The sequence below is a fragment of the Penicillium angulare genome (genome assembly GCF_028827245.1).
Source record: "Penicillium angulare strain IBT 27051 chromosome Unknown utg000004l_segment0_segment0, whole genome shotgun sequence".
NCBI classification, from domain to species: domain Eukaryota; kingdom Fungi; phylum Ascomycota; class Eurotiomycetes; order Eurotiales; family Aspergillaceae; genus Penicillium; species Penicillium angulare.
In genome coordinates this window covers 3,073,143-3,100,717 of record NW_026623163.1, presented here as the reverse complement: position 1 = coordinate 3,100,717, position 27,575 = coordinate 3,073,143, and the positions used below count along the sequence as shown (strand labels likewise).

At 46.3% G+C, this 27,575-nt stretch overlaps 12 protein-coding genes across 12 annotated transcripts; 5 read left to right on the top strand and 7 right to left on the bottom strand.

Annotated features, from left to right (window-relative positions):
• Positions 1 to 532: 532 nt before the first annotated feature.
• Positions 533 to 2,107, top strand: N7478_005110 (class I SAM-dependent methyltransferase; the record flags this gene model as incomplete). Its single annotated transcript, XM_056921324.1, has 9 exons — positions 533 to 559; positions 618 to 667; positions 929 to 970; positions 1,023 to 1,098; positions 1,156 to 1,196; positions 1,247 to 1,272; positions 1,335 to 1,521; positions 1,579 to 2,007; positions 2,062 to 2,107. The coding sequence occupies 9 exons, from the start codon at positions 533 to 535 to the stop codon at positions 2,105 to 2,107; spliced, it is 924 nt and encodes a 307-aa protein (XP_056779361.1).
• Positions 2,108 to 2,832: 725 nt separating this feature from the next.
• Positions 2,833 to 3,806, bottom strand: N7478_005109 (RTA1 domain-containing protein; the record flags this gene model as incomplete). Its single annotated transcript, XM_056921323.1, has 2 exons — positions 2,833 to 3,560; positions 3,620 to 3,806. The coding sequence occupies 2 exons, from the start codon at positions 3,804 to 3,806 to the stop codon at positions 2,833 to 2,835; spliced, it is 915 nt and encodes a 304-aa protein (XP_056779360.1).
• A 522-nt stretch (positions 3,807 to 4,328) lies between these two features.
• Positions 4,329 to 5,795, bottom strand: N7478_005108 (Zn(II)2Cys6 transcription factor domain-containing protein; the record flags this gene model as incomplete). The annotated part of the gene is made up of 2 exons (XM_056921322.1): positions 4,329 to 5,663; positions 5,703 to 5,795. The coding sequence occupies 2 exons, from the start codon at positions 5,793 to 5,795 to the stop codon at positions 4,329 to 4,331; spliced, it is 1,428 nt and encodes a 475-aa protein (XP_056779359.1).
• A 674-nt stretch (positions 5,796 to 6,469) lies between these two features.
• Positions 6,470 to 8,704, bottom strand: cat2 (bifunctional catalase-peroxidase Cat2; the record flags this gene model as incomplete). The annotated part of the gene is made up of 1 exon (XM_056921321.1): positions 6,470 to 8,704. One exon carries the CDS (start codon positions 8,702 to 8,704, stop codon positions 6,470 to 6,472), a length of 2,235 nt encoding a protein of 744 aa, XP_056779358.1.
• Positions 8,705 to 9,913: 1,209 nt separating this feature from the next.
• On the bottom strand, positions 9,914 to 11,034 carry N7478_005106 (putative sexual development protein (LsdA); the record flags this gene model as incomplete). Its single annotated transcript, XM_056921320.1, has 2 exons — positions 9,914 to 10,621; positions 10,678 to 11,034. The coding sequence occupies 2 exons, from the start codon at positions 11,032 to 11,034 to the stop codon at positions 9,914 to 9,916; spliced, it is 1,065 nt and encodes a 354-aa protein (XP_056779357.1).
• An 827-nt stretch (positions 11,035 to 11,861) lies between these two features.
• N7478_005105 (uncharacterized protein) lies at positions 11,862 to 12,861 on the top strand (the record flags this gene model as incomplete). Its single annotated transcript, XM_056921319.1, has 2 exons — positions 11,862 to 12,416; positions 12,445 to 12,861. The coding sequence occupies 2 exons, from the start codon at positions 11,862 to 11,864 to the stop codon at positions 12,859 to 12,861; spliced, it is 972 nt and encodes a 323-aa protein (XP_056779356.1).
• A 198-nt stretch (positions 12,862 to 13,059) lies between these two features.
• N7478_005104 (Major facilitator superfamily domain general substrate transporter) lies at positions 13,060 to 14,456 on the bottom strand (the record flags this gene model as incomplete). Its single annotated transcript, XM_056921318.1, has 2 exons — positions 13,060 to 13,734; positions 13,791 to 14,456. 2 exons carry the CDS (start codon positions 14,454 to 14,456, stop codon positions 13,060 to 13,062), a joined length of 1,341 nt encoding a protein of 446 aa, XP_056779355.1.
• Positions 14,457 to 16,049: 1,593 nt separating this feature from the next.
• On the bottom strand, positions 16,050 to 16,798 carry N7478_005103 (ARF/SAR; the record flags this gene model as incomplete). The annotated part of the gene is made up of 4 exons (XM_056921317.1): positions 16,050 to 16,145; positions 16,210 to 16,275; positions 16,334 to 16,578; positions 16,651 to 16,798. The coding sequence occupies 4 exons, from the start codon at positions 16,796 to 16,798 to the stop codon at positions 16,050 to 16,052; spliced, it is 555 nt and encodes a 184-aa protein (XP_056779354.1).
• A 3,843-nt stretch (positions 16,799 to 20,641) lies between these two features.
• On the top strand, positions 20,642 to 21,247 carry N7478_005102 (uncharacterized protein; the record flags this gene model as incomplete). The annotated part of the gene is made up of 1 exon (XM_056921316.1): positions 20,642 to 21,247. One exon carries the CDS (start codon positions 20,642 to 20,644, stop codon positions 21,245 to 21,247), a length of 606 nt encoding a protein of 201 aa, XP_056779353.1.
• Positions 21,248 to 21,510: 263 nt separating this feature from the next.
• On the bottom strand, positions 21,511 to 23,099 carry N7478_005101 (general substrate transporter; the record flags this gene model as incomplete). The annotated part of the gene is made up of 4 exons (XM_056921315.1): positions 21,511 to 21,852; positions 21,919 to 22,121; positions 22,170 to 22,735; positions 22,804 to 23,099. The coding sequence occupies 4 exons, from the start codon at positions 23,097 to 23,099 to the stop codon at positions 21,511 to 21,513; spliced, it is 1,407 nt and encodes a 468-aa protein (XP_056779352.1).
• Positions 23,100 to 23,986: 887 nt separating this feature from the next.
• N7478_005100 (sulfatase family protein) lies at positions 23,987 to 25,532 on the top strand (the record flags this gene model as incomplete). The annotated part of the gene is made up of 2 exons (XM_056921314.1): positions 23,987 to 25,237; positions 25,299 to 25,532. The coding sequence occupies 2 exons, from the start codon at positions 23,987 to 23,989 to the stop codon at positions 25,530 to 25,532; spliced, it is 1,485 nt and encodes a 494-aa protein (XP_056779351.1).
• Positions 25,533 to 26,303: 771 nt separating this feature from the next.
• Positions 26,304 to 27,263, top strand: N7478_005099 (SDR family NAD(P)-dependent oxidoreductase; the record flags this gene model as incomplete). The annotated part of the gene is made up of 4 exons (XM_056921313.1): positions 26,304 to 26,365; positions 26,435 to 26,671; positions 26,726 to 27,024; positions 27,079 to 27,263. 4 exons carry the CDS (start codon positions 26,304 to 26,306, stop codon positions 27,261 to 27,263), a joined length of 783 nt encoding a protein of 260 aa, XP_056779350.1.
• Between the last annotated feature and the right edge of the window lie 312 nt (positions 27,264 to 27,575).

Below are 27,575 nucleotides of genomic sequence, written 5' to 3'. Positions count from 1 at the left end.
ACAACCGAAGACCCGATGGATCAGTTTCTTTGTCCTTGATCCAAACCTTCGCCGGTCATGATCCATCACAAAAAAATGGTCGCGAATTGACCCATTGTGCATTCCGTGTTCATACTCCGGGCGTAGGAGATTTTGATTATGGCTCGGTGATGAGAACTCCGTAAACCGAGCTTTCTACAAATCAGTTATTTATGACCGGAAGGTACAATATCTGACGACGTTTAAATGATTTGGATCGCTGCTTGTGTGTACCGGGGAGAGCTTCTCTGTCACACAAAGTACAACGCCTGGAACGGGCTGTCGGGTGGGGGCATCTTTCGGGCACGATCTCCCCGCTTGCTAGCAGCTCGATGCACTTAGCCCATGACCCCGGGATAATTACACTCTTAAGGTTTACCTTTGTTCAAATCAAAGACGCAGATTGTTCCAGGATTTCATTTCCCCTTCTTTTATACCTTTTTCCTTCATATTGTTTCTTCAACATCATATCTAGTACTCTATTTTTGTGCCGACCTGGCAGGGAATGATAAGAATGGTTCATGACGAGGCTATCGTTGCGGTACGTCTCTTTCCCGCCAGTTAATGTTAACGAGACTTTTATTGACGTGCCCCGCTAGGATGATGATGATGATGGAGTTTCCGACCTGGGCTCAGATGGTTTACAATCGTATGGAAATCTACACCGACACCCTTGTACATCACATGAGTGGCTTACCATTTACTAGAGAGACATACTCTATCGCCTCATCCCTTTATAACGGACGCATGGAAAATGGCAGGAGGTGACCACTTCCTTCCCTCGTCAGATTCATGAATGACCCACGCTTATACCTATGAATCCAAGATATCGAACTACGAAAGAAGCCAGCGGATTGTATGTCCCATCTCAGCCATTTTGTTCCTTTTTCAAGTGCTAAAGTTCTTTCAGTCTTCCATCCGATGAGGAACAATTCGAGACCTACGAAGCAGGGTACCTTTTCATCCTAGCTTCTTTTGACTGACACTTGTTAACCGACTACTAGACATATTGTCGCCTTATTAATGAATTCCGACCACCACAATTCTCTTTTCAGAGCCCCTGTTGGTGAAGACGCACGGGTAAAGTCTCCAATGGCCTCCAAGCTCCTTCCTTGGACAATTACTAAATCGAAACAGCATATATTGGATATTGGAACCGGCACAGGAAATTGGGCTATGTGAGTGTTTCATAACTTGCCAAAGGTGATTTTTTCTAATGCTTCTCCAGCGATGTGGCCGATAGATTCCCACAAAGTAAGATACATGTTAAATGGCATATGGATCGTATTTGGAGAACGTTCCGCTAACGTACGAAGCAATTGTTCGTGGCGTGGATATTTTTCCTCCCCCAGTTACCTGGGCTCCTCCAAATTGTATTCTTGAAGTTGACGATGTACTGCAAGAATGGACCTGGTCACAACCATTCGACTTAATTCATCTCCGAATCATGGAAGCTTCATTCACCCCCGAAGAACTAGACAGACTTTATAAGCAATCCTATCAGTAAGTCACTAACTCACGATTACATATTCGAAATTGGAAGAACTAAGGCAGTTAAAGAAACCTTCACCCTGGTGGCTGGATTGAGCAACTTGAAGTAACTATGGACCTTTTCAGCGATGACGACAGCCTCCCACTAGATTCCGCAGCTATCAACTGGGGAGAAATTAACCACAAGGCCGCTGAAAAATGCGGAAGGCCCTTTCAATTATTTTCTACGTTAGAGAAGCGTATACAAGAAGCGGGCTTCGTCGACATCCACATTCAGCACCAAAAGTGGCCCGTGGGACCATGGGCGCGCGATCATTTGCTTAAGGAAGCTGGTCTCGTCAATCTTCAACATTGGTTGCTTGGAGTCGAAGGGTACAGCATGTTTCATCTCACGAAGTATGGGGATCCTGTTCCATGGACAAGAGCAGAAGTTATTGTTTATGCTGCAAAGTTGAGGTCGGAGCTAAAGAATCCTCACTACCATACTTATCATAAGGCGTAAGCTGAAACCAGTCGGTATTGAACATTCTGCATGAGCTGACAGGACTATAGGAAGCGTGTATGGGCTAGAAAGCCCAGTGATGATTCTCAAAGCTGACCAGGCCCCGGGTAGAGACCCGATCAATATTGATCCTATACATAGCACATTGGCTTGTGCTTGTGCTAATACTTATCCTGAGCAAAGAAATCACCAACCTAGGTCATATTTGACCGTGAAGTTTTAAAATGCCGGATGACAACCTGGACTCATCTCAATGGACGAAAGTTTATACCAGACTTTTCGATCAATTTTAAACCCCCACTTGGCGTTCGAGCACATGAAGCTCGATAATGAATTTTTGGGACTTTTTGGATTTGCAATTATGACATGCGTCTCAAATATAGCTACAATATTCGCATTAAGTCCTAATGTTTCGTCACCTCGAACTGTGACGCTATAAACGAGATATTTGTCTCGGAATACAGATAATTGCAACCATCGATTTCGTCGCCTGTAGGCCTACTTATAAATTGGAAGTTATATCAATTAGCCGCCGGAAGAATTCTGTGGTCATTTAGACCTGGATCATCTTTACTTTTATACATCTTTATACATAGTTTATGTCTTATTATAAGTTCAAGTTGCGACTAAGCGCAGCTTTGAGCAAATGGAATCCCGTAGCTCTTGGGACAATCCACTCCGTAGTTGACAATCCAACAAGTCACTGACATTTAAAATCTGAAAACGTTTAAAAAAAATTTTACAATCTAAAAGTCATTAAATACAAGGCCAGTCTATACCACAGGCAAAAACCCAGAATACTAAAACGAACGACTCAACATTCACCCTCTCGAATTTCCCGGCTCATACTCCGTCAACAGTATATGCCTACTCCCCGTATCGCCCATAGAGTCTCTATTAGAGTCAAACTTCGCCAATCCACGAGCCTTCTTAATCAATCTCCCAGGGTGATAAACAATAAGCACAAGCATAGACAAAAACATCAAGAATGCATCAAAAACATAAATATACACCTCACTCGTGTTAACAGGGGCCGTCCTCCCAGCTCCAAACTGAATCGTTCTCACGAGATTGCGCAGCATAATAGCAAAACAAGCCACATAAAGTGCCCACATATAAGGAGCCCATTTTAGACCAGGATGCATAATAAGAATCCCAGGCGGAGATTTCAAAAGTCGACGATGAAAAGTCGCCGCAATGAGAACAAATAGTGCGAAAACGACCAATGAGAAGATAAGTCCCGCTAGGACGACTTTCTTTCCGATGTCCATTACTTGCTGATCACCCGTGACTTGCACACCTGCTCCACCAAGTTGTGTACAGAAACATAGGATATCATTTGTGACGAAAACGAATGTAAGCCATTTTGGGCGTATGCTGGATAGATGCTCTGCGTCGAAGGAACGAATAATACGACCGAGAACCATGTAAACAGTTGCTGCGATGAGAGGTGGGGAGCAAAGGATAAGCATTTCTTGTAGTGCCCATGACCTGATATCTGTTCGGGACTCATGCGACCATGCCCTTCCGTAGTAACCGAATATTTCACCTAAAGGATACATGTGTTAGTGTTTGGAATCTGTGCCAAAAAGGAGAAGACAGACGTACATATACCGCCAAGGACTAGAGGAATAAAATAAGCCGATCGGAAGGGAATAGTCAAGATAATATGAACTATAGTTGATATCCCGAAGATGGCCATGAAAGCATAACCTGCCGTTGCGGAAGGTGTGTATGGATAGAATTCGACCCATGGATCAGATCCATTAACGCCTGGATGATAAACGATGTCCATGCTTGTATGGAAACTTATGAAGAAATTGAAGAGCGATAGAATTGACCCTCAAATTGGAAATCAAGCTCAGTTTAAAATGAATCAGGGACTTGTTAGCGCCCGCTTGACAATATCCATGCATGTTTCTTTGTGCCGAATCGGGAAATATTCTTAACGAATACGGGTGGGGGGTTCTGCAGATCGTGCCTGAATGTAGTTTAGAGGCTGAATCCACTTGAGCATTTGACCTGGCAATGCAGATATTTTTATCGGCTCATTTCAACAAAAGTTGGTTTTTATCAGTGCTTTGCCAGGCAGGAATAATGATAAAAATAGCCTTGGAGCAGTGTCTGTTTCAAGAACCCATTTTGCCAAGTGGGCAAGTCTGGTATTGCTAAAATTGCAACCCGGGACAGACATGGGGAACAGTCTCGCAGACCACTACAGCAAGGCAAGTTCTGAAGCGTAATGTGGATATAAGTTGCAAGCTGTTCTAATATTCATCCCGTCGTTTATATTCAGAATTTTATGTAAAATTAACAGTTAATTGGAATTCCCAACCCTTCTCAACGGCCACTGAATCCAAGGCCAATACTCCTCCTTCAAAGAGTTAGAGATACCAGACAAGACATGAGCAGTCCAGCCCTGCATAAACCAAGAAGACTCCATATATCGTAAAAGAACAGCCCAATAAGAAAGAATAACCAAACTCAAAGGATCCTTCCTTTCCAAAAGATGCACAAACTCATCCGGTCGACGATAAAGCCACCCAATCAACAAATCCATAATAAGAACACCATCCAAGCCACCGGAAACCTTCTCATAAACATCATCCATGATCTCAAACAACCCCTTCGTAGAAGAAAGATACATATCTCGTTCAGTCTGATCGGACACCTGTTCTCCAACAAACCGCTCCACAGCCTGAAGATGAACCGAATGCTCGTGCAGCTCACTCCGCATTGCAGGTGTAAGTTCATACTTTACCCGTTCACCCTTAGGTTCGAGGAGACCACTAAATATCTTTTCATGGTGATTTGATACAATGACCTTCACTCCGTTCATGAGTATCATCCACTCGGCTGGACCTTTATCACTGAAAACAAGGTAATCGCCCTCTCTTGGTCCACGACCGAAATATATAAAGCAAATCATCACAGCAGACATATAGATCTGTTGACAGTTTTCCGAATGAAGTTGAGAGAGAACAGAGGTGACAGATCGCATTCCGAAAGTAAAATGATCATCTGCCTGAGCGATATATCTATCGCGGAGGGTGGGTGTTTTGTATCCTTTGTGTAAGGCGGAAAGGGCCAAAATCAAATGCAAGATAGGTTTGAATTCGATACCCCACTCTGGAAGATGATTCTGCCATAGATTCTGTGGATCATGATCATCGTGTCGCATGGTTCGAAAAGTTGATGTTGTGAAATGATGGAATAGTCTCAGATCCTCAGGAGAGATGATGGATTCGGTTGACACATCATTAGAGATATTAGATTGAGTTGCTATTGAATTCGTGGATGGCGGTTGCTTTTCGATTCGTTTGGAGAGCTTGAAAGTCTGTTTCAATTCTCCCGTTGGATATTGATATGGTTTGTAGCGACTGGGCTGGAGTCGGGCTTCTGTTGGCTCCGGAGTCCCTGGTTGAGGTGATGATACTGCGGAGGATTCGCGCGATAGAAATGAACATTCAATGTCATGGTTGAGACAATTTACACAAGCGGGTTGTTTTTCGTCGCACTTGAGAGACTCATTAGTTTTTTCATCATTCGGTTCATCCAAGCGACGCCATCGGCCAGATGTGCAACAGAATAATAAACGCCAGAATCCACGCATATTGTGGGTTAAAACGACGATAAAGTGAAGTAGAGAGAACTATAGAGGAAGGATTTTTGAAATCCGACAAGAACTTACTTTGATCCTTCGCTTTTTGCAATTCATACATCCTAACCGAGACTTCCGATGTGTACGTCGTGACTGGACCTGCTTAGAGGTTGAGGAGTCCATTTCGTGTCTTTGCTGGAGAATCAAGGTCGTATTCGTTCCCTTTTATTCCTCTTCTAGGCTGCAGGGTATCCGCGGTCGGAGGACCCACCACTTAGAACCCTTGAGTTTATTTTCCCTCCAAACGCCTAAAATTAGGCAAAATTAGGCATCGATGAAGAGGTTAACAGGGTTCAGTCTTGTGTGGTTCCCCTTAGAAGCGCTAAACAAAAAGATGAAGGGATACGGATACGCCGGAACTGCCGGATGTGAGGCACGGGAGAAACCCGTAACAAAAGGTTTATGTGAGCAACATGCCCCACTTGTGTCACGGAATATTTCATAACATAATAATTGGTATACAGTATTAATAATGCGAAAGTCGGGGGTTGAGAAATAAGCATGGTGTACTTCCACCAGACTCGGTTCCCGTCGGGATCACAGCCCAACGCACTCTAGCGCAGTAATAAAGAGGGTCGTCGGGAAGGTTAAGATGATCAAGCTTAAATCACAAAAGGCTAGATATAACTTGACTACCTTTTCAAGTGCTTAGGTGTGAAGATAAATAGAAAGAAATGAACAGATAAATATGAAGTTAATTGTCATTCAGTAATCGTAAGGCAATTTTCGTAAAAAGCTAAATTGGATACATAGAACGGTACATGGCAGCACCAGAGGTTTTATTCACAATAATATATTTAAAGACGAGCAGGGCGGCTGAAAGGAGCAGCGTACGCCAGGTCGAAGCGGTCCAAGTTCATAACCTTGTCCCAAGCGGCGACAAAGTCACGAACGAACTGAGCCTGGCCATCATGGCAACCGTAGAGCTCAGCAAGAGCGCGCAGCTCAGCGTGGTGGCCGAAGACTAGATCAACACGGGTAGCAGTCCACTTCTTAGCTCCAGTCTTGCTGTCAACTCCCTCGAAGGTCTCGTTATCAGCGGTAGTGGGCTTCCAGTCGGTGTTCATGTCAAGGAGGTTGACGAAGAAGTCGTTGGTCAGCTGGCCAGGGCGCTGGGTGAGGACACCGGCGCTGGAGCGGTTGTAGTTGGCGTTGAGGACACGGAGACCACCAACAAGGACAGTGAGTTCAGGAGCAGTGAGAGTGAGCTGCTGAGCACGGTCGACGAGCATCTGCTCGCTGCGCACACGGCCGGTGGAGCGGCCGTAGTTGCGGAATCCATCGGCCCAAGGCTCGAGAAAGCCGAAGGAGTCGGCATCGGTCTCTTCCTGGGTGGCATCCATGCGACCGGGAGTGAAGGGGACCGGGATACCGGCGGCCTTCTCCAAAGCAGCGCTACCGGCAAGGACAATGAGATCAGCCAGGGAGACGCGCTTGTTGCCAGTCTGGGAGCTGTTGTAGCGGCGCTGAATGTCCTCCAGGGCGTTCAGGACCTCACGCAGCTGAGCGGGGTTGTTGACCTCCCAGCTGTTCTGTGGGGAAAGACGAATGCGAGCACCGTTAGCACCACCACGCTTGTCACCACCACGGAAGGTAGAGGCGGATGCCCAGGCAGTTGAGATGAACTTGGTGGGCTCGACGCCAGTGGCAAGAATCTCGCGCTTCAGCTCAGCGACATCCTCAACGTCAATGAGAGGGTGGTTCACAGCAGGGATGGGATCCTCCCAGAGGAGAGTCTCGGAGGGAACCTCAGGTCCGAGCCAGCGAACACGGGGACCCATATCACGGTGGAGCAACTTGAACCAAGCACGAGCGAAGGCATCAGCCAGCTGGTCAGGGTTGGCAAGGAAGCGGCGGGAGATCTTCTCGTACTCAGGGTCAAAGCGCAGAGACAGATCAGTGGTGAGCATGCGGGGCTTCTGCTTCTTGTTGGGGTCGAAGGCGTGAGGAATGATCTCGTCGTTAGTCTTGGCGGTCCACTGGTTGGCACCGGCAGGGGACTTGGTCAGCTCCCACTCGTACTTGAAGAGGTACTCGAGGAACTGGTTGCTCCACTTGGTGGGAGTCTTAGTCCATGTAACCTCCAGACCAGATGTGATGGCGTCGGCGCCCTTTCCGGTGCCGAACTTGCTGGTCCAGCCAAGACCTTGCTGCTCAAGACCGGCAGCCTCGGGCTCCTGGCCGACGTTATCGGCTGGACCAGCACCGTGGGTCTTACCAAAGGTGTGGCCACCAGCAATCAAAGCCACGGTCTCCTCGTCGTTCATGGCCATGCGGCCGAAGGTGATACGGATATCACGGGCAGCGGCAACGGGGTCAGGGTTGGCATCAGGACCCTCGGGGTTAACGTAAATCAAACCCATAACGACAGCAGCCAGGGGGTTCTCAAGGTCACGGGTGCGGATATCGCTCTGCTTTTGCTTTTCCTGGTCGGACTCGGGACGGTAACGAACGTCGTTGGTGAACCACACGGTTTCGCCACCCCAGTAAACGGACTCATCAGCCTCCCAAACATCGGGACGACCACCGGCAAAACCGAAGGTCTTAAAGCCCATAGACTCCAGGGCGACATTGCCAGTCAGAAGCAGCAAGTCAGCCCATGAAATCTTGTTACCATATTTCTGCTTGATGGGCCACAGAAGGCGGCGGGCCTTGTCCAGACTAACATTGTCGGGCCAGCTGTTAAGTGGGGCAAATCTCTGTTGGCCCTGGCCACCACCGCCACGGCCGTCAAACACACGGTAGGTACCGGCACTGTGCCATGCCATACGAATAAACAAACCACCGTAGTGGCCAAAGTCGGCAGGCCAGAAATCCTTAGAATCGGTCATCAGGTTGTGCAGATCCTTCTTCAAGGCATAGTAATCCAGGCTCTTGAAAGCTTGAGCATAATCAAAATCTGTGCCCATTGGGTTGGTGGCTTCGGTATGCTGGCGCAGAATATTGAGCTTCAAGTTCTCTGGCCACCAGTCGCGATTCCTGGTGCCAGCACCAGCCACATTGGCAGGCTTGTGAACGGGACATTCACCCATGATGTAGAATCGATGGTATGATTTTAATTAAGGAGGGGGGAATAGGTAGAGAGAGGGATTTGAGAAGGGAGAAAAGTCAAATTGGCAACACAGAGATGGGCACCCCGCACTTTTTAAGAGACGAATGACGGGAAACATATTAGAAGCTCCTCGGGAAGTCGTTTGTCAGCGTTTGGTTGGTGGAGAAGGTCTGGGCCGGCGATGATTCCTAAGCTGACATATTTTATTGGTCCAGAACGCCGCAAATGACATTTCATAATCAATCGAGTTCTAGTTTCTGCATAGTGGGGGGGAAAGGCGGAGACACTGTTCCATGCGGGGAAAGCATCGATGCTGCGAATTAGCGGCGAACCCCGCTTGTTTTTCGTCCACGTTCTGATTATAGCTAATGAATGGGCGATCATGCAATTGGTAAAAGTCTCCGTTCTCTCCCGACTTCCTCTTTGTGAATCTCGGAAGGATTTCGTCGGATTCTCTTCCCAAATCTGTACGTTGGACAAATAAATATTGCAACCTGTGCCTGACTGGCTGGGTTTCCATGCTGGCGCGCTCAAGCATTACTGGCCCGAGGTTTATATTATGGCTTTTTTCGACGGTTCTTTTCTGGAGGAATACAGGTTCAATTTTATAATTAAAGACCCTGTCTTTCTCGGTATATTTCCCAATTGCTTTCAATGTTCCACAGTGTGTCTGCAACGGAGCTCTCCGATGCCGATGACGTCAGCACTGAATGAACTGTTGAATTGCCAACTCACATTTATAATAAGGACGTGCCTCGGTTTTCCTCAGTTGATGTGAAAATCACTTTCATTTCCAGTGGCAAAATCCCATTCTATGCCTCAGACCAATCATACTTAGTATCTTCACGTCCAGGGCTCAAGTGCCTCTTCTATAGCAGGTTATTCTTCAGGCGGCGGAAAGTTAACCATATCGGGAACACACTAACCCCAAAGCAGTAGGCAATAGGCGCCGCGCTACCAACATCTACATCGTGTCCATCAGACTACGAATTGCCGGCTAATACTTGAAAAGGCCAATTTACAACATATCGGACATATTTTTTGTCTCTTTTCTTACTCTGGTTAATCTTATTTTCAATTTAGCGGAGCGAAAAAGAAAGAGCACGAATGGCCCGAGGCCTTGTGGATTTCGAGTCCAATTATAGGTCTGTCCTAATGATAAAATGCGACATCGAACACAGCAATGCAATCAGTTAATAATAATCAATGCCGGTCCAGCAAGCGTCCATTTAGCCACGGAATTAGCATCCGCGAAAGGCCCGTCACTTTTTGTCACGGCAGCAATGGTCAATCCGTTAAGCTCATAGTTGCCATAGGGGAAAAGCGCTTCTGCCTCAACCTTTGTTCCCTCCTTCGAAATGATGCTCAAAGGTTCGACTACGGGGACATTCAACTGGTTGACGTAAGTCACCCACAGAAAATGGTCGCTCTCATTATATTTGTCGTCATATGAGAATGTCAAATTCATTGACTCCGCCTTTGGCGCGTTAAGAATTTCCAGGGGCTCAAAGGTTCGAAGTGGAATTTCGTCGATGTTGGGACAGCTGCCGGGTACAGTAAATCCTTGCACAGCAGTGAACGCGAAGTTCAGATCGGAGGTGGTGAGGAACGGAAGCTCGCTAGGGATACGGGCTTGCATGATCCGGAACCAACCCTGCTGCTCGCCTTCATTACCGATCACTGAGGCAATTTCACGGGCGAGATCGAAGTCACCGCCGATCGCGAAGCGCTCCACCACATCCTGCAGTGTCCCGAGGACGACATCCGTGAATGTTGAGGCGAGCTTAATAGCGGTGTCGAATTCATGGACGGGAAAGGTGTACTGACATGGCTCAATGGGCTTTTGACCGAAGCTGGCGAGGGCGTTATTGGCACGAATTGCGTGAAGTTCCTCTTGCTGTAGATTGAGAAGGTTAGTACAGTGTTTATTGTGGTTTATTGTGGGATTCATACCGCGACTATAGCTGTCAGTGCTCGGGTGACAAAATCCCGGTCGCCTTGGTCAGTGAAGCGGTAGCCTTCGACGTTTTCGGTGACATTTAAGAGAAGCTCGTGGAAGAAGGCCACTTCGAACAGTTCGTTGAAAGCAATCAGTTTGAGGCTTGTAATGCCTTTATTGCTAATGACGGGTGGCGCGGGTCCATTTGGAAGAGTCCCGTGAGCGGCTTGTTCAATCAGCGACAGCTCGCTTGGACTTGGATATGGGAGGCCATCTGGGAGTTCCTTTTCGATGCTTCGCGCGTAGTTAGTCGGGATTGCAGAGACCATGTGAGCTGCGAGAAGCGCGACAGCCGAAGATGCCAGACGCATGATGATAGACGAGGGAGTGAGGCGTGATAAGTGAAGACAATGAGAGACACTAGAAATGCCTTGATTTGTTGATGGTAAATTGACTAACGGTCAGCTGTTGAGAGTAGCGATAGGGATGAAAGTCTTACAGAGGAATCAGAAAAGAAGTGTGAAGTCGAGCCAATTCAAGTTCTAAATAAGTTTGTTGTATGGGAAGGAACATCACTGGGGGGAAGGCACAGAGCACCACAAGTAAAAGTGGACAACGAGGGCCTCCAAAACAATTTACATACATCTATCTGATAAATTTCAGATGAATAAATGGGGAGGGCGGAGTGTTGATCATTCTCTTCTATATTCAAGTAAATCCGCTAATCTTGGAAGCATTATGGGTCACCGAAATAGACCACCCTGGGAACAGTCTGGGATGTGCTGAAGATTATCTGTCAATAAAATCATAATAATGTCTGTGCAAACTTTTATTAATTCTAGGATCAATATCTTGGAAGCTTCTAGGAACTCTTCATACACTAACTACTCTTGCGGGTCACAAATGCGTTCAAGTTGATCGTCGACCTCGGGACTTTTGGAATGAAGCCCCACTTTCTAAGCTTTCAAGCGGAAGAAAATAGATAAGATCTAACGAATAAACAAAAAATGCTTCAACTGCCCCATCATCAATCCATTATTCCATCAAGACCGCGGGCGTGCCAATCCGACCGAAGTATATAACACCCACTGACTTTCCACGTGCACGCTGTGGATGATTTGTCAGCGCCAACCGAACAAATTGGGCGCCGTCGCGAGATGAAGTCAATACATATCAACAATACCGCATGATACCATCAATGCCGCCCCATCCGACATACAAGCTTTCGCCAGAGCAGATTGCTCACTTTATGCAATATGGCTACGTACGAGTTCCCCAATGCTTTTCCCGAGAGAAAGCAGCCGTGTGGACAGCCGACGTGTGGACACGCCTCGGCTTCTCCCCAACAGACAAATCAACATGGGTGACGGAGTGTACACATATGCCCGAACATAGAGAGGAGCCCGTGAAGACCTTCGCACCCAAAGCATGGGCTGCCATTTGTGAGCTGCTGGGCGGCGAAGAACGAATAGATGAAGACTCAGCGACCTGGAACGACGCGTTTATCGTGAATCTTGGCACACCCGAGTCGGAAGGGAAGTGGCCTCATCCATCGGAGTTGGAGGGGTGGCATGTGGACGGGGATTTCTTTATTCACTTCCTTGATTCCCCCGAGCAGGGACTGCTGGTCATTCCCCTGTTTAATGATATCGAAGAACATGGTGGGGGGACCATGATATGTACTGATTCCGTGAAGCATATTGCGCGATTTTTGGCAAGTATCATGATTCCTGTCTTAACTGTTCGGTACCAGGTGGGTTACTAATGCACTTTGCTTCAAGTATGATAATCCTCAAGGGGTATCACCATACATGGTTCCTCGGGGTTGGAAATTCCGCAAGCCCAAGGATGATTTTTATGACTCGGTTCTGGAGAAATGCAATGAATTCCATGAGATGACAGGCAATGTGGGCGACGTGATCCTTCTTCACCCATTGATGATGCACTCGCAATCTGTCAACAGTCTGAGGATTCCGCGGATCATCACTAACCCCCCCGTGTCGCTAAATGAACCGCTGAACTTCGATCGGAAAGACTCACACCAATTTAGTATTGTTGAAAAGAAAACACTTCAGGACCTTGGGAAGAATCGTCTGCGAGGATGGAAGGTTAAAGGTGGCCGCGCATCTGTGGTGCCTGAACGGTTGGAGAAACAGGACAAAATGAAAGAGCAAGAGCTCGGAAGACTCAAGCGGTAGATGGCGTGTGACCATTGCAAACTCTCCTTTGAATCAACTAATTACCAAAGCGCCGCGGGTCGGCCTTCTTTGGAACTGTATTTTCAGCATTGAACTACAGCTATTTTTATTGCATGACATCGTTCAAGATGGAAAGTCAGCAGCTCGAACTTGGTCATCATTATGTCAACATCAATAATATTATACTGTGCATCCTTCTCATCCACTGCGCTTGTCGTAACTTTCCCGGCTCCTCCACAGGAATGCTGAAGAAATGCCGCCGAAAACAGCGACTCCCGCAATAACTTCCCATACGACTTGCAAAGCAAATACCGAGCCATGCTTTATAGCCTCTCTTCCGTCATCAGTCATTATGACCTGATCCATCAAAGCCAAGTATCCTCTCGAAGTATTGGTAAGATCCGAGCTAAAACCCATACTTTGAAGCTGATTACCAAAGCAATTTAAGAAAACGAGAGCTCCAACGGGAATGGCGAACGCCATACCCCATGCCCGCGCGAAAAGAGATACGAAAGTAGGCTGGGTCGAAGAGGCAGCCTCATCCTTTCTTGGCATATTTTGAATGCGAATATTATAGCTCGAAAAGAGTAGCCCATGCCCTAACCCAGATGTTAGGAGGAGAATCACCCATCCTACTGTAGGAGTGATGCTGTTCAGAAGAATCGAGCAACCAGCTATAGTTGTTGTCAAGATCCAACCACCGGATATGATCCACTTCGAGCAATAATATTCCTTTGCAAGCAGTACCCCCACAACCGCTGCTGGTGTGGCTGCGAATCCAGTAATGCCAAATAAGGCCACACCAGATACTGTTGCAGAGAAGTATCGTGTACACATGAAGTAAAGTGTGAGCATTTGCATCTGACAGATGAACTAGAAAACAAAACTTAGTTGAAATCATCGATGACGCTCGCAAGAACTGAACTTACCACAAAGCCATGACAAAAGCATCCCATGTATGTCATAATAGTTGGCAGGCTACGGAAAGTCTCTGCACCAAACTGCGGATAACAAGCCCATTTTGATTCGTAAAAGATCAACACAATAATTGCAAGGATACCAAGCGCAATGGGTGCCCATATTTGCCAATGATCCCACCCATAAGAGGTGCCAATGCAACCAACTCCAACAAGTATAGCCGTAAGCCCCACAGAGGCCATCGTAGCCCCAGACCAGTCAGGCTTGCGCATATTTCGGAACGACTCACGTTTCAGCTCATCGATAACTTCACCGAATGGAAAAGCGACGGGGATAACCATCAAACACGGACAGCAAAATATGTAATTAAGATAAAATGCCGTCCTCCAATCCATATTATCAGCAATCAAGCCGCCAATTATAGGACCAAGCATGAATCCAAAGAGTTGAGCTAGCTGTATCCAGCAAGAATACCGGGAATGGATTGACTCTGGTGTGGTCCCCTGCACGACAACAAAGCATAAAGCCAAGACGCCCCCTCCACCGATTCCTTGCAGCATTCTTCCAATTATGACAATAGTTAGGCTTGTAGAGCCACTGCAAATTCCCGTACCAACTGCAGAGAACAGCGCGGCTGCAAGCCAAACCAATCCTTGGTTGAAAATGTCGGAGAGCATACTGAAAATCAGTTGCGCGCTGCCGCCGAGGACAAGGTAAACTGTTGTTACCCAGATTGTACTGATAAGCGGCTTGTCGAATTCATTTGCTAATATCTGCTCCGAATGTTAGCCACACATGCGTTCTCTCTTTTTTTTAACCCTTTTTCATAAGGTCAACCCACGGGTAGCATAGTAATTGTAAGTGTGGAATTGAAGGCGTCCATCGTCGCCAATATAATGACGCAAAACAAAATCATCCAATCACGAGCGCCCGGTCGCCATTTCTGTTCATTTTGTGAAGTTGCACCTTCCCAGAGGCAGGTTGTGCTGTCCGCGGCCGGATTTGAGGATGCATGGTCGACACTGTGAAGGCTCGTAAAAGGGTCAAACTTTGATTTCGATTCGAATTCGAACGTTTCTTGACGTGAAATTGACTCTCCCATTTGAGGCGTGATTCGTTGATATTTGTTTTTGATTGAGGATCCGGGCCGGAGTTTAGAGGTTAATTCAAGTTCGGTATTGTATATACTGGCACTCGGAGCTGAACTGGTCGGAGAAGGAATATGAAGTTTCGAAAATCATAAAATGTTTATTTTTTTCAAATCGCGAATTGCACACAGAGCAGTTGAAATATTCGTGTGCAAGTGGAAGGAAAACACATCACTACATGTATGTTCGCGTGGGTGGGACTTTCCGGGAGCTGACCTACAAAGGGTCATGTCTAGACATGCAACGCCCTTTGCTAGAAAAGACCTTCATGGGGATAAACAGGTTCCATCACAGATTATAAAGGAGCTTACCTAGATGCCGCGATTTTCGGAAAGGGTCAGTGCTCCGAATTCCTCAGGGTCAAGGGATGATCTCGAGATATCAAGGGATGACAACAGAACTACTAATTCCCCGGTTCTTTAACTTATGCACCAATTGTTTGAATCCCCGTCATTCCGTAGTTCACTTCGAGGTTACCTTCGTGCGACCTCATTCGGTCTAGTTTAAGTTTCGTTCATCTCGGACAATCGAGATTTTGTCTTCATGAGTATATTCAACCTAGAAATACTTCTACACGGCAGTTTAGACTAATAAAAAGATCCTTTTTTGAGAAAAGGCGAATAGTAGATAATGAAATCTTCACACCCAGCAAAAACATTATCTCGGTCTGCAAATTTGTTCAAGTCAAGACAAGCTCCAATACCCCTATGTCATGAATTCATACCAGGCTCTACCCCATCATGGGTCGACGCTATTGGGAGAAAGGGGCACCAAAGGGACCACCCACCAATAGTGGCAACGAGCATGGGGTTTTGTGCCTGGAAAAGGAAGACAAGAATGGTACGAGGAGAAGTGACATCATCTATAGCCTTCCTTGAATGGTTGATCGATCTTATTTTTACCAATCACCTCATCTTTGGCATTTTCAATGAAGTAACTGCGAGGAGACTTTTGCACCCTTAAAATAAGGCTTTCAGATATTTCTGAATGCGATCTGAATAAATGTAGATAGGGGTTTCCAATAACGGTGGTGTAGAGATACAGTAAGATCGTATGTCAATTTCATTTGTTGTTGAAAATTCGGGAAATAATATTTCAATTTCATTATAGCTCTATTAGGCTTCATCGCGTATCATCGACTTTGGGCAGGCGTTTGGACACCCACTCAATGCCCTTGTAGAGGCCATCACCAGATATGGCACAGGCGGGTTGCGTATGCTTCAAAGTTTGCAATTATCAGCTCTGTTCAAAGTTTCTGGTAAGGTTCGGCAATTTTACATACCCAAGGCCGATGTCCCAAGCCATGAAGACTCAGCTTATCAGTTAACTCGTCGGGATTCATCGCATTCTGGGTGATCGCATCAGTTTCCGGTCTAAATATAGTACAGTGCACGAGCAGAACTTACAGGCAAATCTTGCTTATTAGCAAAGATGAGAAGCAGCGCATCCTTGAGCGTATCATCCATTAACAAGCGCCACAGTTCTTCTCGCACGATCGGTATACGATCGCGATCACTGCTGTCAACAACGAATATGATGGCTTGAGTGGTTTGAAAATATTTTCTCCATAATGATCGGACTTCGTCCCGCCCAACCAGATCCCATGTAAGAAATGTTATGCTTTTATATTCGACGGTATCCACCTTGAATCCTGGTACGTCCAGAGTTTTAGTACTTTCTGACCGAGTGGATTCGGATATATGTTCAAGAAGGGTATAGATACCGGTCAACGGGGCCACGGTGGCGATCTCCCCGAGCTTAAGCTTATGGAGCAGAGTGGTCTTTCCGGCACCGTCGATCCCTACCATTACGATACGCGTTTTATTTTTCCCCCGCAGTTTGTCCAACAGTTTTGAGGAGGTTAGACCCATTGGGAATTATGCAGGTGGATGCCCTGTTTTCTCAAGCGGGGAATAAATAATCACTGGGACTTTGTAAGCGGTTAGCAGTGAATTTCGGCGGCTGGCTAGAGCTGATAGGGTAATGCATGCATGAATGACATTCAAAGTGATGCATGCGCCTTACAGGAAACCCAGAACTAAAAAAAATAAAATAAAAGATAATCAAGGTCGCAAAGATGTAGTCACGAAATCAGAGCCAACAAAGGTGCTTACGATGGATGCTCCACAGGCCGCGAAGAAGGCTCCCTTTTTGAGGGGACCAGGCGGGAAACTCAGAAGGTGACTTAGGTACAAAGCGCACAAGGCCCCGAGGACGTGAACTGCAGACACTCAGCTTACCCGGACAGGGCGAGAGTAAAAGAAACGGGGCATGCGATTTGCTCAGGGAAATTCTGGGGGTGGTGCAAATGGGGGATAGGTTTCTACGAAGTTGATATTAGGTCCACGTGAGGAACGGTTCACCATCTCGAGCGGTACTTTCGAACCTTGCTATTTATATTACACCAAAACGAACACGATTTTCCCAGGACTCAATATCCATATTGAAGGTTGCAAGCGTGACTCGGACCTTGCATGTGGGGTCGGCGGGGAGAGCCGGGCAGTGGGGTGATTCTACGCGATAGGATCTGAGTTCGGACTTCGGAGTATTTCTTTCTCAAGGATCTTCACGGAAATTGGACCATGTTATCAGCCCAATCCAAATGACATGTACTCGACGTATTGCGAAAAAAAAATCAAAAAGAAGTCGAGAGCGTTTACCCAGGAGACTTGGGAGCAACAAGGCAACCGTAGCAACAGAAATAGATTAGCAATTAGGTAGTAGTTTAGACATGTCAAGACTGAATATTCACTTTTCCCCAACGTCCGAGTTTATTGTTGGGATGCTTGGCAGGGGCCAGCTTAATCATAGCGCTCCATTGGTGCTTTTGCGTATGTTCTTGTTAACGCCTAGAAATGCCAATTGACCAGACGGAAAGACCACGTATGACGGAACGGATGCTCGGTCAACTGTGCATGAATATTGCATGAGTCGGTAGCGAGCTAAATGAATCAGGTAAACGTTGGTCAATAGCTCCAAAGTATATGCTACCCGTTGACCAATAAGCCAACATAATACACTTGAAGGATCAACTGCCGAAATTAAATTTTTGTCTAGAACATCAAATTTTAACTATGGGTCTTTCAAAAGGAGTGGTCAGAGATAGGGAGAGACACTAATATCGCGCGTCATTTTTCAGAGAGAAAAACTCAACCCGGACAATTTCCGTGTACATAATTGCTTCCAAGGTTTTAAGCCGTTTCTAGTTGCCCTCAAATCATACTGAATATCACTACTTGTAGCGGAGGTTCACGGAAGCTGCTAGTGTTATAGAGATGAACAGCTTGGTGTGGGGAACGTGAGCTGTTCTGAAATGGGTAATCATTTACCACGTCAACGCGAATGATCTACCGACTCTTTGCTGGGATTAATCTAAGGCTTAGCAAGTTCAGCCTCGATGGCAGCCTTTGCTTTCACCCAAGAGATCTTGCATCTTCTTGACCACAGAAGCGTCCGCATCCATTGCTTCACTCAGGAGCTGGCCACCATTTGCAAGATAGTCGGCGTGGATGTCGGCAAGCTTGCCATCCCAGTTCGGACCAGCCATGGGGGTCGCTCTTTGAGTGCACTCGAAGCCTTGCTGGGGTCTGCACGTTGGCAAAATATGGATCTTGCTTTTTGGCTGATGGGTTCACGAGGAATGGGCATTTCTTCAATGCTGTACCATCAAGGGGAGTTTCCTGGAGTCCTTTCATCTGGTGAGCCAGGATGGTGATGTGCTGGCAGCCAAGCTCGGCAGTGGCAAGTACTTCACCGAGGTTTGAAAAGCTTTCAGAATGTGTTAATATAATCTATCAAACTTGAAAGAAAGGAAGATGGAAGGATCATTACCTAGCAATGACAATCAAGGGTTGCATCTTCCACTCTCCTGGTAAAGTTGGGCGTAGACTTCGAGGATGTGAATCAAGCGAGGAGCCATTGGGTGCTGCGGAAATTGCTGTTAGCTGGGAATTCGACAGTCAGACTAAATATCATCAAGAACTTACCCCGATGGCCGGGTCTTCGCCTTGGAACATGAAAAATTCATCGACATATGTAGCAACCTCATTGAAGTAAGGACTGATGTAGAGACATCCAGCTTGACTGGTTGCGATAGCCTGAGGCAGACCGAAAAGCGAAGTACCAAGGATAATTTGAACCCCCCACTTTGAGATGAACCCCCAAAAGTATAGATCGGCAACATGTCCCAATTTGGAAGACAAAGGAGCAACCTTGGATCTTGGCGTCTTTTACTATGTGTTATGCATGTGGAATAAATTATCTGGGAAAGGACCCTCGCTAGTTTAGTTTGTAGGGCGACAAGTCCTTGGTGACTGCACTAGAAAATATCAGGAAGTTAATAGTGGAGTTACCAATGGCCCAATTGTGGGGTAAATGATGTGATTTACGGTTGACAAGACTGTGTCTCACCACGCGACACCCGCCGATACCCGATCGCCTACAACACCTGGCAAGCACAGAATGGGTAACGTCAGAAAGGCCCCGTGCTACCAATGCCGATGCCGGAAAGTATGGAAAATGATTCACCCTCTTAGGATAGTGCAAAAAGACTAATGTATGACTTAGGTTCGCTGCGATCGCCGGGAAGGGGGATGTCAGAATTGTGAACGGCTTGGATTTGTTTGCTCCTACCAAAGACCTATATCGAGCCAAAAACCCAATTTACCCAAGCATGGGGGTATTAGTGCGACACAAGCCCGCCCGGAGCGTTGTCGGACGCGCCGGGCATGCATTGAGTGCCGCCGCCAGAAGATGCGCTGCTCGGGTGGTCCCTCAGCCTGTGATTCATGCATTGAACGCGGTAGGAATTGTTACTATCCGGAAATTGAGTCGATGCCTACAGAAGAAACCAAAAAGCAGGGCCTTGAAATCCAGTCTAATGTGTAGGTTGCCCATTGTTTGACAATGTTTCCGGGTTCTAATTTGCTTCCAGATTTTCCTCCACGATTTCCTACTTGGAGCCTGAAGTAAAATTAATATTTGATCAATTCTTTGAGCATTTATATCCAATCCCACTGTACTCTTTTGTTCATGAACCTTCTATTCGACGAAAACTCGCAGATGGCAGTTTGAACCAAACTCTTGCCTTTTCACTTGCAGCCTTAGCGAGTGCTTGCTTCTCAAATGACCACAATCAAACTACTCTCTGGATCAGCACGGTGGAGACGGACATTTGGAATAACTTGGATCGCCCTAACATCATCCTGCTTCAATCTCTCATGCTAGCGCTTCATTGCCACATTCAGCGAAAATCTTTCCCTCGTGCATACCTGTTGGCAGGTTTAGCTTCCCGGACAGCGATTGCCCTGCGGCTGAACTATGAGCGACGCGACCTTAGCTTTATAGCACAGGAGACACGTCGTAGAGTGCTATGGGCTCTGAGTTCCCTCGACGTGATATTTGCGGTGGGTATACCCGACCATGAGTTTATGCCGTATTCTATTATATACCAGCAGCTCCCTACCCCGGAAACCTCATTTTACCGGGGGATAGTATCCGATGAGGTTATTGCGAGTCGTATAGACTCGACCAAAGGATGCAGCGTTCTTGGAGCTTGTTTACAGCTCTCTAAAATCAGCAGGGATATAATACGGCTGAAGAGACAGCTTGCATTAGCCGAATCACCACTCGAACATTTGGAAAGCATTGTCCAGGAATTTCAAAAATGTCTTTGGAATCTCCACAAGGACGTTGAAGCATCATTCAAGTATCAAATGTCATCTGCGGATCAACTCGACGAGATGACTGAATCCCGCTGGTTTTCACGATATCTTCAACTTACCTTGATGTGGCACCAGGCCCACTGTGATCTATACCGTCTCTTTATTCCCACGCACCCGGATTCTGCGCCGAATATTATCACAGATAATGTCGAGGTGGCCTTCAAAGCTAATGCAGTGAGCGCCTGTATCACACATTCAGAAGAGATACATGTGATCCTTTCGAAGCTGGAGTCCATGCCACGAAGGCTCGTATTTCCACCTTCGGTTGCCATATGCGCCTATCAAGCTACTAGGCTCTCTCTGTATCTATTGTATCCTTCAATCTTGAACTGGAAAGCCGACATCAGCAGCTTTTTTATGAAGGCAGATCTTTCATTAAGGATTTTGCGACAATTCTTTATATGTGCGACAGCTACGGAGCCCATCATTTATGACTTGGAAAATATCGTGAAGAAGGCAAAATCAGACCCGAAAACTATTGAGAAAGATATGGACGATTATCCTTCCCAACCAGAAGAGCGTCTAGATCGAAATACACACCTTTCAGTGCACAGTTTGATGCGACAAGCAAACTTTACTGATGATGGGTATGAGTAAAGCGAGAAAATCACTATCAATACCCACCCACTGTGACAGCCGGAAATTCAAAACTCCATAAAGAAGGAAAGGGGAGAGAAGGTTAAAGGAAACCTGGGATTTGTTGCTTTCCAAAGGAAAGGTCGAGTAATGAATAAGGGACCATGAGCCTGGTATTAATGCATTGTACGTTATATCGCTTACTTAGACTATGGCAAACATTGGACCAGCTGACAGAAGATGCTGTTGCTTTTCCCACTTGGACAGCTCTAACAGTATGGATATCACATAAACTTCTTGGATTCTTCAACGAAGAGCCTTGTAGGCGTACGAGCCTCGAAAAGCAAATCCAAAATACCGGGTCCCAGATCTTTTGTTTCCGGCAGACGAAACCATGCCCAGATAGCCACAAAAATGTTAAGACTCGCAGGGAGAAAAGCGGCCTTACCACCCAAGTTTCCATTAGCGGGGTTAAGCATGTAAGGAGCGACGACAGAATTGAGTATACTCAAAACGTAATACATGGCGCGTGCAAGGGAGATGGTTTTAGAGCGCAGCCGTGCGGCACCGACTTCTGATCCTATCGCATAAGGGATAGGGCCAATTGAAGAACTATAGAGGAAGAACTGTTAAAGTTATGAGATCGTTAGTTGTCGGGAATGTATGATTATGTGGATATCAATAAGACCTACCCATGCTAAAAGTAATCCTGCTTGTGCCCACCGTCTCGTATTCGAATCGGCTCGTAGATCGAGGAAGCCAATAATCCACATGAGAGGAAGCATGGTAAAAAGGCCAGTAATATAAATCTGGCGGCGACCAAAACGTGATAGCAGGATCATGGAAAAAATGGTCCCGATAAATGCAACGCCATATGTTCCTGTGAATTGTTGAGCTGGTGTGAAAAGAGACTATCGGATGTAATGAAGAATGTACAACATACCACACGACATGTAAAAAGATTTGTTTGAAGGAAGGCCCGCAAGAGTAAAGAAATATGCGCAATAATTTTGCAAAACAAAGCCAGGTAAGACTTGACCTCCCCAACTAACCACGGCAATTTCAGTGCGTCGCAGATTTGCGCCCTTGAAGCAATCCAAATACCCACCTTGGATGCGCATAGCCTCCTTTTCAAGCCTGAGGGTCTCCTGGATTACAGCCATGGTATGCTCAGGGTCAATAACATCCTCCGGCGCAGAGCATACTCTATCCAATGATATGCGAGCTTCGCTTTCTTGGCCCTTCCGTGTGAGCCACCATGGAGACTCAGGAGCAAACCAGCAGATTATAATCATGAACAACGGCCAGGACCACTGCACCGCGAACGGCACACGGTAGGACCACATGCCGTCAATATCCAAAGTACCAGCAACAACGCCTGCACAGATCAAGTGACCAGCAACCCAGCACAAGTTGATATAAGTAGTAACGTAGCTTCGCAGCTTGACTGGACATATTTCGGCGGCATAATTAGGCGTTGCGGACGCAAAAACACCACAAGGAATGGAACTGTAAGTTTTCAATCGTAACGTCAGATATTGAGTTGGCAAAAGGGATTAAGATGCAGAGGTTCTTACATAAGGAAGATTCCCCCGAATACCATTTCTATGGTAGTTGCGTAGAAGGGCACAAATATGAAGCCAGCAATGAGGATATGGCAGATGATCATCATATAGCGAGGTCGCCACTTGTCACAAATCCACCCACTGATCAAAAGCCCAATAGCAAGACCGGCTGATGCTATCACTGAAAGGGCCAACTGCCATTTTGATGACAGCGACCACGACCCATCCGCCAGCTGCTCGCCAAATTGTTTTTTGAAACCAGGCTGGGCATAAAGAAGACTTGTAAGAATCAGATCGTAAGATTCCATGATGGTTGCATTAGAGATCGCAATGGACCATAATACAGCTTTCCAATGATACTTGAAAGTTTCCCAAATTGAAAGCTGGGATATAGTCCTGTCCCTAATCTCATAGGTATCTCTGCTTTCAATATCGATGATATCACCTTTGCTGTCCATCATGGTGATAGAAGGACAAAAATAATAAAGGTAATAGTTGAACAACTCCGGCAGGTCATATCATTTAACCCATACAGGAGGGAAGGGCATGGGGTAAATATTGCTCCTGACGGCACCATGTTGTTAGGCCTTCTGGGTTGTCAATTCGACCTAGAAATGACACCATATTCTTTCCAAGGCACGGGGTCATCAAATGAGGGGGGCTTTGAATTGATTCCCGTAGTATATGACTCGAGATCCAATAAAAACACTTTGAAGATGGTGACTCCATGAGGTGGTTGTCGCTTTTTACCTGTTACATAATCTTGATTTAGCAGCAAGAAGGGGTCATAACGAATCACAGACTGAGAAAAGCGACACCCGCCGACAGCCGTGGCGGGGACGTGTTTCACCTGCTGATTGGTGGATACCAAATAAGCGTGTCTCTGTACCCCACTCTCGTCGCGAAGTCCATTTCGTCTCCAATTCCGCGATGGTTTGTTCATTGGCTAGAAAAGCGGAGGGGACCAAAATTGACTCTTTATGACTGTCGTTTATGGGTATATTATGGGGAGAAGCCGTGTTGTAAATCCTATTGGGTGGGGTGGGAAGCCAGAGCTGGTGGAATGCCCCTCATGCTCACTGCTCAAACATGGAAGCTCCAATTTCAGTATTTAACGAATCCGGGTCCCCAAGTTCTCTGGATTCAGTCAAACCTGGTCCTATGTCTGAAGTGATTCAGTCCACAACAGCAGAAGATGTCGTCCGATAAGCGCCCAAACATCCTGTTCATAATGGCTGATGACCATGCCTCTAAATCTATCTCCTGCTACGGCGCAGGAATCAACCACACACCGAATCTCGATCGACTTGCTACAGAAGGTATGAAATTCAATCATTGCTATGTCACCAACAGCATTTGCACCCCATCTCGCGCCGCGATTTTAACCGGAACCCACAATCATGTGAACGGCGTCATGACACTGGATTCCAAAATCAACAAATATATTCCAAATGTTGCGAAGCACTTGCGAACCGGAGGCTACCAGACTGCGATGGTGGGAAAGTGGCACCTTGGTGAAGGGAAAGCTCACGAGCCCACTGGCTTTGATTACTGGGAAATTGTCCCTGGCCAAGGCGAATATTTCGATCCGGAATTTATTGGTTCAGATGGTATTCACCGAGAGACTGGGTACGCGACCGACATCATCACCGATAAGAGTATTGATTGGATCAAATCTCGTGACAAGTCAAAGCCATTCTTTCTCATGTGTCATCATAAAGCGCCGCATCGCAGCTGGGAGTGTGATCCGAAGCACAAGAACTTGTACAAGGACCCCGTTCGCCTACCGGATACATTCACAGATGATTACAAGAATCGTGCGAAAGCGGCAGCAATAGCAAAGATGCGTGTTGCTGAGGACATGACCTATCTAGACCTAGGTCTAGCTCAGCCGGAAGGCCCTAGCTCCGTTGTCGGCGAAAAGCTGTTCAATTCTTGGTGGAATAATGACCGAAAGGTCCCAGACCCTGAGGATGTGACTTCACTGAAGTTAATCGACAAAGATGATGGCACTGTATTCACCTTCAAAACACGCAAGGAACTCTCCGAGTTTAAATTCCAGCGGTACATGCAGCGATATCTTCGTACAATTCAAAGCATCGATGACAACGTGGGTCGTATGCTTCAATATCTCGATGACGAGGGTCTGACTGAAAATACTATTGTCATTTACACATCCGACCAAGGATTCTTCCTCGGAGAACACGGTTGGTTTGATAAGCGTCTTGTGTACGAGAACAGCTTTAACATGCCATTCCTTATCCGATATCCACGCGAGATTGCTGCCAACAGCGTTTGCAACGACATAATTTCCAATGTTGACTTTGCCTCAACATGGCTGGACTTTGCGGGACTCCGGAAACCGACATACATGCAAGGCGTGAGCTTCCGAAACCTCTTACAGGGACAAACCCCCCCCCGACTGGCAACAAGTCGCATATCATCGGTACTGGATGCATCGTGATGTCATTCATGAAGCATATGCTCACTACGCCGTGAGAAACCAGCGTTATAAGATTATCTACTGGTATAACGAGGACTTTGGCATTGAGGGCACCCGACCGGGCGGAGAAGAGAAAGAGTGGGAATTATTTGATCTAGAAGAGGATCCCTTAGAACTTTTCAACCGTTATCACGAAGAGAAATATGTGGATATTGTAAAGCACATGACCGAGATTTTGGACAAGAAGATGGAAGAAATTGGGGATGAGCCTGTTCATTCAAAGCTTGACACAAAATAGGATACCCCTCTCCATGGAAAGATGATAACACGTTGATAAACTAATTGAGATGGGAAATATCCACACGTGCGGGTGTATCTCAGCTGATATGTACTTAGGAATCAATCTAGAAATGTGTTATCTTCTTATAGAGGCCTGGAATAAAGGCATTGTACCCATCGAGAGTTGTTGGTAAATGAAACTGCAACAACTTGAAAGGCTGTGACTCCTTGTCTATCTACAAGTTCATTGAATTAATATATCGGTCGCATTCCTCTTCCCTGCGAAGAAGATAGAAAAAAAAGTTTGGTCACATTGTTGTTGCCACGCATTGGAGTCCTTCGTGATCTTCGGTCCGCTACCTGCTTCCCAAGTGACAAGCTCGGAGGAGGGTTGCATATTACAAATCCTTGCTTTTCTTTCTTTCTTTCTTTCTTTTAAAAAAATAAAATAGAATAAATCTCCATCATAATGATAGCAAAAGATACGCTCGGCATTTCCCTGGTCGAAGATTGTGGATACAACCTGAATGCTATGTCCCCTTGTGACAGTGGATTGGGATACCTACCCTCATAGGTAATGTTCCCCATTTGGCATACCCCGCCAAACTGTGGCGCGCGGAATCTCCACTTTACAGTTGCAATGAAGTAATGTCAGGTCGATGATATAGTATATATTGATCTGATACCTACTATATTAATTAAATGTAGTTCTGAGGATAGTACATTCTGCACTCTAGTAGACAACCTACACAATTGAACCCTCATTTAAAAAGAAAGAAACAAACGAATCATGCCTGACTTCTCTGGTGTTTCACTTGAAGGGAAAACAGCCATTGTCACTGGCTCCTCCCGGTATATACCGTTACTTTTTTTTCTTTTTCTTTCTTTCAACTTGTATTCCAAATGCTGACTGTTAATTAGTGGTATTGGTGCTGAAATTGCCCTTCAGCTCGCCAGGCGCGGTGCCAATGTCGTCGTCAACTATGTATCCGAAAGCAGCAAGAAACGCGCAGAGGAGGTTGTCCAGGAAATCGAAAAGATTGGTACAAAGGCAACTCTCTGCCATGCTAGCGTGATGAACATGGAGGAGATTCCTCGTCTCATTGATGCCGCTATTAAGATTAGCAAGGACGGCAAAATCGACATTCTCATTCACAAGTGAGCTTTGTCCTTCTCGAGAAATAAGTTGACATTAGCTGACTGAATGACTAGTGCTGCCCTCGGTAATGAGTCTGACTTGAAAGATCTCAAGCTCGAAATGTACAACTCTCATTTCGACTGCAATGTCCGTGGTCCTATCTTCCTCACCCAGGCCGCTCTGCCGCATTTGCCCCGCGGAGGCCGTATTGTCTTTGTTTCTTCAGCTGCTGCCAGGCTTGGTGTGGCTGGTCACACCGTCTACGGCCCAACAAAAGCAGCCAACGAAGCCCTCGCACGCGTCTGGGCCAAGGAACTTGGTCACTCCCATGGGATCACCGTGAACTGTGTTAATCCCGGCCCTGTTGCTACTGGTAAGAAACCTGCAGATATCCCCGTTTTTCTGATTCATACTAAGTAAATCCTAGACCAATGGTATCAGAGTGATGACCAATTTCTCAAGGATATGCAGCCAATGATTGAGGCAACTCCTGCTGCCCCTCGAGTTGCCGAGGTTGGCGATATTGCCCCTTTGGTCGCTTTTCTGTGCACTGAGGACGCTAGATGGACTACTGGGTCTGTACTGTCAGCGAACGGTGGCCTTTACAATTAGATTAGGACGTAACAAATTGAAGAATGAATTTCGAGGATATTCCTTGTCTCAAACTTACATAATGAGTATTTGAACTTTATAATCACAGGTAACCTTCAATAATTCAAGTAGATCAATCTTTCTTTATTTTTTGAAGCCAAGCTTGGAAATCGCCTTCCGCTAAACTCGGCGTTTTGGCTCGTCGGGTGGTCTGGCAGCGCCCATCTATTTTCTCGCGAAGGGCACATTCAAGTTCATTTTTGAATAGGTATTTATTTTAAGATTTCAATTTTCAATTTTCTCTAACATCTACCTGCCTTCAAAGCATTACAG